Source organism: Dendrobates tinctorius, unplaced genomic scaffold (genome assembly GCF_039654945.1).
Source record: "Dendrobates tinctorius isolate UK_male_01 unplaced genomic scaffold, ASM3965494v1 ptg000001l, whole genome shotgun sequence".
NCBI classification, from domain to species: Eukaryota; Metazoa; Chordata; class Amphibia; order Anura; family Dendrobatidae; genus Dendrobates; species Dendrobates tinctorius.
Genome location: NW_027361669.1, coordinates 23,386,676 through 23,401,395, shown reverse-complemented (window position 1 = coordinate 23,401,395; position 14,720 = coordinate 23,386,676). Strand labels below are relative to the sequence as shown.

General features: G+C 41.5%; 1 protein-coding gene across 1 annotated transcript in view; it reads left to right on the top strand.

Moving 5' to 3' along the window:
• The window catches only part of TGFBI (transforming growth factor beta induced), a 172,959-nt gene that overhangs the window by 125,443 nt on the left and 32,796 nt on the right, over positions 1-14,720 (top strand). Inside the window, exon 14 of the mRNA XM_073571608.1 lies at positions 10,999-11,098. Within this exon, the coding sequence (XP_073427709.1) occupies positions 10,999-11,098 (100 nt within the window). The remainder of the gene's footprint in view (positions 1-10,998; positions 11,099-14,720) is intronic.

The window sequence follows — 14,720 nt, the reverse complement described above, 5'->3', positions numbered from 1 at the left end:
ACCATCGCAGCTACAGCCAAAAAATTTGGCACAGTCACACGTCTGGACCCCGAGAGCGTCATAGCCTATGTTGTGAGGCGAAATTTTAACCCCGCGCATTCCAATTCACCAAACAATTTTGCCCCTATCTACATAATGGGGAAAAAGTGAAAGGAAAAGTGTTGGAGGCAAATTGACAGCTGCCAGATGTGAACAAGGGGGACTTAAAGAATGAGAGTGATGGCGCCAGAGATACTCACCACACATGGGGATATGAACACACACACAAAATGCGCCTCACACTACCATGTGCTTCAACACTTATACCACCCTCAGCACACATTTCACCACACATACACCAACCTCGCCAGTTAAAAGTCAAAACACAAAAGTCACCACTCAAAACTCGCCACGTTGTCACAGAGCTGTTTAAAAGATGAAAAATTAGCTGTGATTGGTTGCTATCAGCAACAGTTTTCTTTGTAGACATTTGTAGTAACTGAGGCCTATTATCCTTATCATTTCTATGGTGTTATCGTCCTTCTGTAAAGCTGGAAATAGCACAATTTATTACTGTGCCAACACAGACCACCCTCTGACACAGACTGCAGGCGGAGCCCAGTATCACACAGGATAGGATTAGATACACGGCACAGCAGTCAGTATCACACAGGATAAGATTAGATACACAGCTCAGCAGTCAGTATCACACAGGAGAGGATTAGATACACAGCTCAGCAGTCAGTATCACACAGGAGAGGATTAGACACATGGCTCAGCAGACAGTATCACACAAGATAGGATTAGATACACAGCTCAGAAGTCAGTATCACACAGGATAGGATTAGATATGCAGCTCAGCACACAGTATCACACAGGATAGGAATAGATACACGGCTCAGCAGACAGTATCAAACAGGATAGGATTAGATACATGGCTCAGCACACAGTATCACACAGAATAGTATTAGATACACGGCTCAGCAGACAGTATCACACAGAATAAGATTAGATACACGGCTCAGCAGGCAGTATCAAAAAAAGGATAGGATTAGATGCATGGTTTTTATGTGCAATATCATCATTATAATTTGTTATAACTAACCACAGTTGGTTACTATGCCCAGGCAACGCCGGGCTGTTCAGCTAGTATATATATATATATATATATATATATATATATATATATTTACATATATAATCACAAAACACCTGTTTTGTCCATTCATTGAAGTCCACATGGTGTACACCTGCCCATGCTAAGTGCACAAGAATAACGTAAATGTCATGTCAGCAAATATACCCATTACAGAGTTGAGAGTAAAAATGAATAGCCATAAATAATATTTAATAGCTGTCAATTATAAAGGGTGCTGCCAGCAGTGGATCATGATATTTTGCATGCCCAAGTGCATTTAGTGCGGCAGAACATTCTTCATGCAACCATTAACCCCTTTCTGCCATGTGACGTACTATCCCGTCCATGTGCCCTGGGAGCGTGGTGAGCGCCGCTGATCGCGGCCTAGTGTCAGCTGATTATCACAGCTGACACCCGGCACAATGTGTCAGGGGCAGTCACGGACCGCCCCCGATACGTTAACCCCTTGCACACCGCAATCAAACACGATCGCGGTGTACCGGGGGTTAAAGGGAAGCATCGGCAGTGAGGGGGCTCCCTCCGTGCTTCCCTGAGCTCCCCACAGCAGCGCAATGTGCAGCACTGCTGCGGGGGGCTCCTTCCCTGCAGGCAAGAGGAAGTCTGCTTCAATGCCTGTGACAGATCGCTGATCTGTCACAGTGATCTGTGATGTGACAGATCAGCGATCTGTCACAGGACAGTGATGTCCCCCCTGGGACAACCTAATAAAGTTAAAAAAAATAGTGTGAAATAAAAAAAACAATAAAAGTACACATATTTGGTATCACCGCGTCCGTAACGACCTGCCCTATAAAACTGTCCCATTAGTTAACCCCTGTAGCAAACCCCTTAAAAAATAATAATAAAAAACGAAGCGAAAAATAATGCTTTATTATCATACCGCCAAACAAAAAGTTCAATAACACACGATCAAAAAGACGCATATAAATATCCATGGCACCCCTGAAAATGTCATCTTGTCCCGCAAAAAACTAGCCACCACACAGCATTATCAGAGAAAAAATAAAAAAAGTTATAGCTCACAGAATAAAGCGATGCAAAAATAATTATTTTTTATATAAAATTGTTTTTATTGCATAATGACATAATGAGGTATCGGTGTAACCGTACTGAACTGAAGCATAAAAACGCTTTATCAATTTTACCACACGCGGAACGGTGTAAACGCACCACCCAAAAGAAATTCATGAAACGCTGGTTTTTGTTCATTCTGCGTCCCAAAAATCGGAATAAAAAGCGATTAAAAAATGACACGTGCCCGAAAATGGCACCAATAAAAACGTCAACTCGTCCCGCAAAAAATAAGACCTCACATGACTCAGGCTGGTTTCACATTTGCGTTTTTTTTCGCGGTAATTTAGCGCTAAATAGCGCATGCGTTTTTTTTCCCTATACTTTGCATGGGATGCGCTTATGTGCGCATACACATGCGTTTGTACGCGTTTTACCGCGCATGCGTTTTTTTGCAGTATGCGCTCGGGCGCACAAAATGCAACCTGTTGCATTTTTTGTGCATCCGATTTGCCTCAAAAAAACGCATGCGCGCGCAATGCGTTTTTTTACAGCAAGACACCCAATATAAGTCTATGGGTGCGCATATGTGCGCATTGGCATGCTTATGTATGCGTTTTTCTGCACATGCGTTTTTTTTGTTAACCATGGAATTTAGGGGTTTGGGTTAGAGTTAGGGTTAGTTAAGGGGGTTTAGGGTTAGGGTTAGGGTCAGGGTCAGGGTTAGGGTTGGGGTTAGGGTCAGGGTTAGGGTTAAGTATGGTTTGGTTAAGGGTTAGGGTCAGGGTTAGGGTTAGGGTCAGGGTTAGGGTTAAGTATGGTTTGGTTAAGGGTTAGGGTCAGGGTTAGGGTTAGGGTTAGGGTTAAGGTTAGTTAGGGTTAAGTATTGTTTGGCTAAGGGTTAGGGTCAGGGTTAGGGTTAGGGTTAGGGTCAGGGTTAGGGTTAGGGTCAGGGTTAGGGTTAGGGTTAGGGTCAGGGTTAGGGTCAGGGTTAGGGTTAGTTAGGGTTTAGGGTTTGGGTTAGGGTTAAGTATGGTTTGGTTAAGGGTTATGGTCAGGGTTAGGGTTAGGGTTAGGGTTAGGGTTAGTTAGGGTTTGGGTTAGGGTTAAGTATGGTTTGGTTAAGGGTTAGGGTTAGGGTTAGGGTTAAGGTTAGTTAGGGTTTGGGTTAGGGTTAAGTATGGTTTGGTTAAGGGTTAGGGTCAGGGTTAGGGTTAGGGTCAGGGTTAGGGTTAGGGTTAGGGTTAGGGTCAGGATTAGGGTTAGGGTCAGGGTTAGGGTTAGTTAGGGTTTAGGTTTTGGGTTAGGGTTAAGTATGGTTTGGTTAAGGGTTAGGGTCAAGGTTAGGGTTAGGGTCAGGGTTAGGGTTAGGGTTAGGGTTAGTAAAGTCATGGTTTGGGTTAGTGTGAGGGGCCACCTAATGTTGGAAAAAACCGCAAACGCGGTAAAAACGCACTAAAAACGCATACAAACGCATAAAAACGCTGCGTTTTTTTCATGCATGCTCATAAAAATGCTTGAAAAAAACGCAGCAGTTGTATGCTTTTGTATGCGTTTTTTCAATGCGTTTTTTTGCGGGAAAAACGCGCTGCAAAAAAAAGCAAGTGTGAAACTAGCCTCAGTGGGTCAAAATATGGAAAAATTATAGCTCTCAATATGTGGTGATGCAAAAACTATTTTTACAATAAAAAGCGTCTTTTAGCGGGTGACAGCTGCCAAATATAAAAACCGCCATAAATAGTAAATCAAACCCCCTGTTATCACCCCCTTTAGTTAGGGAAAAATAATAAAATTTAAAATATGTATTTATTTCCATTTTCCCATTAGGGTTAGGGTTAGGGCTAGGGTTAGGGCTGAGATTAGGGTTAGGGGTGTGTTGGGGTTAGGGTTGGAGTTATAATTGGGGGGTTTCCACTGTTTAGGCACATCAGGTGCTCTCCAAACGCAACATGGCTTCTGATCTCAATTCCAGCCTATTCTGCGTTGAAAAAGTCAAATGATTCTCCTTCCCTTCCAAGCTCTGCCATGCGCCCAAAGAGTGTTTTACCCCTACATATGGGGTATCAACCTACTCGGGACAAACTGCAAAACAACTTTTGGGGTCCTATTTCTCCTGTTTCCCTTAGGAAAATAAAAAATTGGGTTCAAAAATATCATTTTTGTGGAAAAAAAATGATTTTTTTATTTTCACGACTGGGCGTTATAAACTTGTGTGAAGCCCTTGGGGGTTCAAAGTGCTCACCACACATCTAGATAAGTTCTGTGGGGGGTCTAGTTTCCAAAATGGTGTCACTTGTTGGGAGTTTCAATAGTTTAGGCACCTCAGAGGCTCTCCAAACGCACATGACACCCGCAGACTATTCCATCAAAGTCTTTATTCCAAAATGTCACTACTTCCCTTCCGAGCCCCGACGTGTGCCCATACAGTAGTTTTCTCCCACATATGAGGTATCAGCGTACTCAGGACAAATGGGACAACAACTTTTGGGGTCCAATTTCTCCTGGTACCCTTGGGAAAATAAAAAAAATGGGGACTAAATGATCATGTTTGTGGAAAAAATAAAAAATTTTTATTTTCACGCCCGGGCATTATAAACTTGTGTGAAGCCCTTGGGGGTTCAAAATGCTCACCACACATCTAGATAAGTTCTGTGGGGGGTCTATTTTCCAAAATGGGGTCACTTGTGGGGAGTTTCAATAGTTTAGGCACATCAGAGGCTCTCCAAACGCACATGACACCCGCAGACCATTCCATCAAAGTCTGCATTCCAAAATGTCACTACTTCCCTTCCGAGCCCTGATGTGTGCTCATACAGTAGTTCTGTCCCACATGTGAGGTATCAGCGTACTCAGGACAAATTGGACAACAACTTTTGGGGTCCAATTTCTCCTGGTACCCTTGGGAAAATAAAAAAATTGGGGACTAAATGATCATGTTTGTGGAAAAAATAAAAAAAATTTATTTTCACGCCTGGGCATTATAAACTTGTGTGAAGCCCTTGGGGGTTCAAAATGCTCACCACACATCTAGATAAGTTCTGTGGGGGGTCTATTTTCCAAAATGGGGTCACTTGTGGGGAGTTTCAATAGTTTAGGCACATCAGAGGCTCTCCAAACGCACATGACACCCGCAGACCATTCCATCAAAGTCTGCATTCCAAAATGTCACTACTTCCCTTCCGAGCCCTGATGTGTGCTCATACAGTAGTTCTGTCCCTCATGTGAGGTATCAGCATACTCAGGACAAATTGGACAACAACTTTTGGGGTCCAATTTCTCCTGGTACCCTTGGGAAAATAAAAAAATTGGGGACTAAATGATCATGTTTGTGGAAAAAATAAAAATTTTTTATTTTCACGCCCGGTCATTATAAACTTGTGTGAAGCCCTTGGGGGTTCAAAGTGCTCACCACACATCTCGATAAGTTCCGTGGGGAGTCTAGTTTCCAAAATGGGGTCACTTGTGGGGAGTTTCAATAGTTTAGGCACATCAGAGGCTCTCCAAACGCACATGACACCCGCAGACCATTCCATCAAAGTCTGTATTCCAAAATATCACTACTTCCCTTCCGAGCCCCGACGTGTGCCCATACAGTAGTTTTCTCCCACATATGAGGTATCAGCGTACTCAGGACAAATTGGACAACAACTTTTGGGGTCCTATTTCTCCTGGTACCCTTGGGAAAGTAAAAAATTGGGGACTAAATGATCATGTTTGTGGAAAAAATACGATTTTTTTATTTTCACGCCCAGGCATTATAAACTTGTGTGAAGCCCTTAGGGGTTCAAAGTGCTCACCACACATCGAGATAAGTTCTGTGGGGGGTCTAGTTTCCAAAATGGGGTCAATTGTGGGGAGTTTCAATAGTTTAGGCACATCAGAGGCTCTCCAAACGCACATGACACCCGCAGACCATTCCATCAAAGTCTGCATTCCAAAATGTCACTACTTCCCTTCCGAGCCCTGATGTGTGCTCATACAGTAGTTTTCTCCCACATATGAGGTATCAGCGTACTCAGGACAAATTGGACAACAAATTTTGGTGTCCATTTTCTCCTGGTACTCTTGGGAAAGTAAAAAAATTGGGGACTAAATGATCATGTTTATGGAAAAAATACGATTTTTTTATTTTCACGCCCGGGCATTGTAAACTTCTGTGAGGCCCTTGGGGGTTCAAAGTGCTCACCACATATCTAGATAAGTTCCTTAGGTGGTCTAGTTTCCAAAATGGTGTCATTTGTGGGGGGTTTCCACTGTTGTTGTACACCGGGGGCTTTCGAAACGCGACATGGTGTCTGATCTCAATTCCAGCTAAAAATGTCAAATGGCGCTTCTTCCCTTCCGAGCTCTGCCATGCGCCCAAATAGTCGCTTACACCCACATATGGGGAATCAGCGTACTCAGGACAAATTGCACAATAACTTTTAGGGTCCCGTTACCTTTGGAAAAATAAAAATTGGAGGTGAAAAGATCATTTTTGTGGAAAAAATATGATTTTTTAATTATACCGCTGTACGTTATAAACTTCTGTGTGGCCCTTGTGGGTTCAAAGTTCTCACCACATATCTAGATAAGTTCCTTGGGGGGTCTAGTTTCCAAAACGGGGTCACTTGTGGGGGGTTTCCACTGTTTAGGTACATCAGGGGCTCTCTAAACGTGACATGGCGTCCGATCTGAATTCCAGCCAATTTTGCATTGAAAAAGTCAAACGGCGCTCTTTCCCTTCTGAGCTCTGTCATGTGCCAAAACAGTGTTTCCCCCCACATATCAGGTATCAGCTTACTCAGGACAAATTGCACAATAACTTTTCCAGTCCAATTTCTCCTTTTACCATTGGTAAAATAAGAAAAATTGAACCTGAAGTATTTTTTTTGTGAAAACAAGTTAAATGTTTATTTTTTTTTAAATATTCAAAAAATTCCTGTGAAGCACCTGAAGGGTTAATAAACTTCTTGAATGTGATTTTGAGCACCTTAAGTGGTGCAGTTTTTAGAATGGTGTCACTTTTGGGTAGTTTCTATCATATAGACCCCTCATAGTGGCTTCAAATGTGATGTGGTCCGTAAAAATAAAATGGTGTTGCAAAAATGAGAAATCGCTGGTCAACTTTTAATCCTTATAACTTCCTAACAAAAAAAAATTTTTGTTCCAAAATTGTGCTGATGTAAAGTAAACATGTGGGAAATGTTACCAACAGGTCAAACACATATACATGGTTTTTTACTTGTACATCTACCATGGATTAATTGCGGATTCAACTACCTATCACCAAAAGCACATAAACTAAACCAAAAAAATGGTGAACACAAGGCCAAAATAACATATAAAAAATACAATTTTATTAAAGCATCTAATAAAATCCAATCGACAGGTACATATGGGAACGATGTAGAAGAACGCACACATAGTGGTGGTACATAAGCACATGCAAAGTGACGTACACATCCAGATTAATACATAACAGCATTAGATATACTAATCACACAATTGTGATTTAACCCACATGGGGAAAAAAAACGCTATAATGTATAATGATATCACAGGGAAAATGATGGACATAACAGTGCACAACAGGGATAAATACCACAATCATTTCCCTTAGCCATGTCCATAAAAATCCCACCCTGCTAGCAGTAAGTGACCTCCATGTATTAATCACTACCCCAGAGTTACCATTCCAATAAAGGGTTAAATTACCAGCAGGTCACAGCGGCAGCAGAAACTGTGAAGTATCCCGGATGAGCACGTCAGCCCCGATGCGCGTTTCGATCCTCCTTCATCAGGGGGCATAACTACATTGATGGCTGCCTGTCTTTATATACCGCCCGGTCAAAGCGTGTTTAACCACCGCGACCGGAAGTAGCGGTCCCGGACCGGAAGTGACGCGCTCCGTTATCAAGACGCCAACGACGCCAGCCAGCGTCGGCGTCATGCTGGAGGAGGAGCCGCAAGGAACCACCAATGCATGAAGACGCCGAAAGCAGGCGGGCGCAGGAGGCGATGACAAACAGGCGCGTACAGGTCGGGAAAGCTAGTCACACAGAAATAAACCAATCAATTAAAAAATACATCAAAGTGACAAAATGTGAAACTGGAAGTATCATAAATAGAGGCTTATACAAAAATACACAGAAATATAGATACCACATATATACAGGAAAAAGAAGAGGGATTAAAAAAATCCTAGTATTTATTAGCAAAGTAGACATGTATATGGATATCAATCACTTCTTCATCAGCGCTTCCAATGCCGATCATAGGACGTAGTTCCTCATACATTGTCAGGAAAGCCGCTAGTCCGATACACATCCAGCACACATGAGCCTTCATCATGATGATAATTAAACTAAAATATAAAATCAAAAATTAAAATATGGACCACACAAAACCTGAGCGTTCTCCCTAAATCAGAACGGTGTGATCAAAGGAATGGGGCAAAGCTAATATGTTCATTTAATCCTGATGGATGGACAGTGCCCAATGTCCAAATCCACCTGGATTCCAACTGGGCCAACCTCTTAGACGTATTTCCACCACGAATACCAACATTCAACATGTCAATACCTCTAACCCTGAGAAGACTACCATTGCAGCCATGGAAACTCCTGAAACTCATTTCAGGAGTTTCCATGGCTGCAATGGTAGTCTTCTCAGGGTTAGAGGTATTGACATGTTGAATGTTGGTATTCGTGGTGGAAATACGTCTAAGAGGTTGGCTCAGTTGGAATCCAGGTGGATTTGGACATTGGGCACTGTCCATCCATCTGGATTAAATGAACATATTAGCTTTGCCCCATTCCTTTGATCACACCGTTCTGATTTAGGGAGAACGCTCAGGTTTTGTGTGGTCCATATTTTAATTTTTGATTTTATATTTTAGTTTAATTATCAGCATGATGATGGCTCATGTGTGCTGGATATATATCGGACTAGCGGCTTTCCTGACAATGTATGAGGAACTACGTCCTATGATTGGCATTGGAAGCGCTGATGAAGAAGTGATTGATATCCATATACATGTCTACTTTGCTAATAAATACTAGGATTTTGTTAATCCCTCTTCTTTTTCCTGTATATATATATGTGGTATCTATATTTCTGTGTATTTTTGTATAAGCCTCTATTTATGATACTTCCAGTTTCACATTTTGTCACTTTGATGTATTTTTTAATTGATTGGTTTATTTCTGTGTGACTAGCTTTCCCGACCTGTACGCGCCTGTTTGTCATCGCCTCCTGCGCCCGCCTGCTTTCGGCGTCTTCATGCGTTGGTGGTTCCTTGCGGCTCCTCCTCCAGCATGACGCCGACGCTGGCTGGCGTCGTTGGCGTCTTGATAACGGAGCGTGTCACTTCCGGTCCGGGACCGCTACTTCCGGTCGCGCGGTTAAACACGCTTTGACCGGGCGGTATATAAAGACAGGCAGCCATCAATGTAGTTATGCCCCCTGATGAAGGAGGATCGAAACGCGCGTCGGGGCTGACGTGCTCATCCGGGATACTTCACAGTTTATGCTGCCGCTGTGACCTGCTGGTAATTTAACCCTTTATTGGAATGGTAACTCTGGGGTAGTGATTAATACATGGAGGTCACTTACTGCTAGCAGGGTGGGATTTTTATGGACATGGCTAAGGGAAATGATTGTGGTATTTATCCCTGTTGTGCACTGTTATGTCCATCATTTTCCCTGTGATATCATTATACATTATAGCGTTTTTTTTCCCCATGTGGGTTAAATCACAATTGTGTGATTAGTATATCTAATGCTGTTGTGTATTAATCTGGATGTGTACGTCACTTTGCATGTGCTTATGTACCACCACTATGTGTGCGTTCTTCTACATCGTTCCCATATGTACCTGTCGATTGGATTTTATTAGATGCTTTAATAAAATTGTATTTTTTATATGTTATTTTGGCCTTGTGTTCACCATTTTTTTGGTTTAGTTTATGTGGGAAATGTTACTTATTAAGTTGTGTGCCATATCTCTGTGATTTAAGGGCATAAAAATTCAAAGTTGGAAAATTGCGAAATTTTCAAATTTTCGCCAAATTTCCATTTTTTTTCACAAATAAACACAAGTTATATGAATGAAATTTTACCACTAACATGAAGTACAATATGTCTTGAGAAAACAATGTCAGAATCACCGGGATCCATGGAAGCGTTTCAGAGTTATTACCTCATAAAGGGACAGTGGTCAGAATTGTAAAAATTAGCCCGGTCATGAACGTGCAAACCACCCTTGGGGGTTAAGGGGTTAATGACCTTAGTGATAGCACGCCAAGGTATGTAAGTGTGTGTATGTTTGCATGCAGGGCTCATACTTGATACTGAATAAATCAAGATGTTTTGAAAATTTTATTTCAATCTTTACATCTTTTGCACATTATTATCATGTGTATACAGTCTGTGATTTTTTCTGTGATTTTCATAATTCCATGATTTTTCCTACTTGGGGTTGCAATTTTAATGGTGAGGAGTTTACATTCAGCAACTTTCCTTTGTACCTTTTGGAAATCCTCCTTAGCCAACTAATTAACTGACTTCCTTTTAATTGTAGGGGGAATAACATTGTAGCATGCACCGCTAATCATCTGTTATTTTTATTATTTCACTAAATTTGACACTTATACAAGTATAGAATATTGGGGTAATGATTCCAAAATTTGTCTCTGACATTGTTGCAATTTTTAAATTTTGAATAGGCATATGGACAGCAATTTCACCTCATTTAAGTGCCATGTTTTTGTTTTGTTTTGTTTTTTTGAAAAAAGATAAAATATGATTTTAATTTTCAGTATGTGATTCTGTGCAACAGAGTGACATGTAATTATGTTTTATTGCAGAGAAATTCCACGTTATTAGTTAATAAGTCACCTGTTTCTGAAGCAGACATGATGGCCACAAACGGTGTGGTCCATGCTATCAACACTATATTACAGCCAGGTAAGATGTACTTGTGGTTCTAGTTACGTTTGAAAGGACATGATAAACTTTTAAAGATTATGGTATAAATACCTACACAACCTCTGGTGTATCTAAAATACAACAAAACACTGATTTGCCGGTTACAGACATACAGACCACAAATATCCCCGTATCATTTCTGATCCTGCAGTGGTATGTTAGGGCTTGTTTCCATTTATTTAAGGTGAGCTGAGGGAACTGATCCCATAGTTTTCTAAGGGATAGTTATCTTGCATCTGATTCATCAATTATGCTGCTGTGTAGGACCCTTCGAAGAGTCATATCTAAAAACTCTAAAATGCCAAGCCTGCAGAATGGGAAAGTAGGTTCTGTAAGAAAGCCCAATCGTATACTGGCCGCTTCTTAGCCTTTTGAAGGAATCTTTTTTTATGGGCTATTGGATCATATTTGTATGGATCAGTTTTGTAGCTATATTTGTTGAGGTTTTTTATGTTGCAGAATTTCTACATATTCCTGAATGTAGTAGCTAAATTAGGTTACTTGTGTTTTTTCATTGCGTTTTTGAGTGTTTTTTTATATGCGTCTATCAGGTTCAGGTTTTCATTTTTTTGGAGTATAAAGTTTTAAATAAAGCTGCTTCGTTTTTTATACTTTCTGGTATTTGATTTTTGATAAAACTTTATTGATACAATGGACTCCATGCATTTTCACTGTGTTTTTGCAGTGGAAACAAACTAAAAATGCATGTGTGTTTTTTACTTGTGGAATATCTGCATCTAATACATTTCTATGGGGAAAATCTTTGCCGAAACCCAGTGTACCCGCAAGAGAAATTGTTGTGGCGGATTTGAAATACGCATTGCACGTCAGTTTACGCTGCACTAGTATAAGTTCAGTAGGCATGAGATTTCTAAAAATCCCATCCATTTTGATGCAGTTTTGAACAGCGACAATAAAAACCATCAAAAACTTGCCAAAATCTCATAGTGCGAACTGAACCCCATTGGAATTTCTCTGGGGGAAAAGTATATCACGTTTCATCATTTTCTGCAGCCTATGAGACCCTGACATTGGGAATTTCTCTGCTATATTTTACCATGTAAATGTTCTTACTCCTAAAGTGCCGGTAATGTTGGATATACTTTATATACAGTTAGAGCATTGGAAATTGGCTTGGCTGACAGTTTTGCAGCATATGCTAAACTGATTTGGTTCAATAACTGTCAGAACTTGGCATTTTCCTGATAAAGACTGGGAATAAATGAAAACAAAATCTAGTTCGGTCATAATTCTATAATCATAACACATGCAGATGTATTTAGTAGATAAAACAGTATCATTATGAAACAATACATTCTCCTAATTAAATACCTGTGATTCATCTGCACAACTGTTAGATTTCATTCCAGCTCTCTCAAATAGTTTTCTTAGCCATTTAGCTTTATAAATCATTGGAAGGGCAGAGATTATAGGCTAGGTAAGGCAATGGCTTTGGTATTGTTGTTTGGTATGGTACATTTACATATATATTCATGAAACATCTACAGAATAAGCATTACATATCAGAAAGTTGTTTGCCAAACATCTGGGCCCTATTAACTTTCTTAATTTTCCTGTAAAATAATAAATGATGTGAGTGTGGGTATGGATGTTCACTCCTCTCTCCATTACTATCTGTGGATACTGCAAGAAAATGAGGATATAAAAAGGGGAACTAAGCAAACTAACAATCACAGACTGATATAGAGGGGAGAGGACCCTGGCTGTTATGAATGAGTCACCGTAGGAGGCAAAAACAGAAATACTAGCTAAGTCCAGAAAACCAGAGAAGTTGGCAGCTATCAGATTGCAGACCCCGAAACCTAACAACAATAGCTAGCAGTAGCCATGGGGGGTTCCTACGGAGCCCTATACCCCTCGATCACAGCCGGAGAACTACATAGCCTAAAGAAAGAAAGGGAAATCTAAACTGCCCCAGAGCAGACCCTAAAGCAATAGGCAGACCCCAACATACACTCACTGGCCACTTTATTAGGTACACCTGTCCAACTGTGTGTTAAGACTTAATTTCTAATCAGCCAATCACATGGCGGCAACTCAGTGCATTTAGGCATGTAGACATGGTCAAGACAATCTCCTGCAGTTCAAACCGAGCATCAGTATGGGGAAGAAAGGTGATTTGAGTGCCTTTGAACGTGGCATGATTGTTGGTGCCAGAAGGGCTGGTCTGAGAATTTCAGAAACTGCTGATCTACTGGGATTTTCACGCACAACCATCTCTAGGGTTTACAGAGAATGGTCCGAAAAAGAAAAAAAATCCAGTGAGCGGCAGTTCTGTGGCCGGAAATGCCATGTTGATGCCAGAGGTCAGAGGAGAATGGGCAGACTGGTTCGAGCTGATAGAAAGGCAACAGTGACTCAAATTGCCACCCGTTACAACCAAGGTAGGCAGAAGAGCATCTCTGAACGCACAGTGCGTCGAACTTTGAGGCAGATGGGCTACAGCAGCAGAAGACCACACTGGGTACCACTCCTCTCAGCTAAGAACAGGAAACTGAGGCTACAATTTGCACAAGCTCATCGAAATTGGACAGTAGAAGATTGGAAAAACGTTGCCTGGTCTGATGAGTCTCGATTTCTGCTGCGACATTCGGATGGTAGGGTCAGAATTTGGCGTAAACAACATGAAAGCATGGATCCATCCTGCCTTGTATCAACGGTTCAGGCTGGTGGTGGTGGTGTCATGGTGTGGGGAATTGTTTCTGGGCACTCTTTGGGCCCCTTGGTACCAATTGAGCATCGTTGCAACGCCACAGCCTACCTGAGTATTGTTGCTGACCATGTCCATCCCTTTATGACCACAATGTACCCAACATCTGATGGCTACTTTCAGCAGGATAATGCGCCATGTCATAAAGCTCGAATCATCTCAGATTGGTTTCTTGAACATGACAATGAGTTTACTGTACTCAAATGGCCTCCTCAGTCACCAGATCTCAATCCAATAGAGCATCTTTGGGATGTGGTGGAACGGGAGATTCGCATCAGGGATGTGCAGCCGACAAATCTGCGCCAACTGTGTGATGCCATCATGTCAATATGGTCCAAAATCTCTGAGGAATGCTTCCAGCACCTTGTTGAATCTCTGCCACGAAGAATTGAGGCAGTTCTGAAGGCAAAAGGGGGTCCAACCCCTTACTAGCATGGTGTACCTAATAAAGTGGCCAGTGAGTGTATAATGACGGTGAAGCAAGATGAAAAACACTCACACAGATAGAAAGATAGGCTGAGCAAATGATGGGGCCCAAGCTAACTAAATAGAATAGAAAAGCTGCTGTCTGCAATCCGCCAAAACCCTCTCAAAAACAAGAGCCAACAGACTGATAGGGAAAAAAGCCCTGAAGATGCTAGGCTTCAAAAAGACTATATCAGTACTCAGGTATTATCTGAAGACAGAGCAAAAAGGAATTCAGCTCACCCAGCAGGGAAAGGCAGAAATCCAGAAAAACAAGGCAAAACAAAACCAAAACACAAATGCAAAACGTAGAGCAGAAAACTTAGCTTTTTGAGGAGCAGGAATCAGACTGGTCTCCAAGAATCCCTCAGAGTAATCACCCGCAAGGCAGAAGGGCGTCGGCTG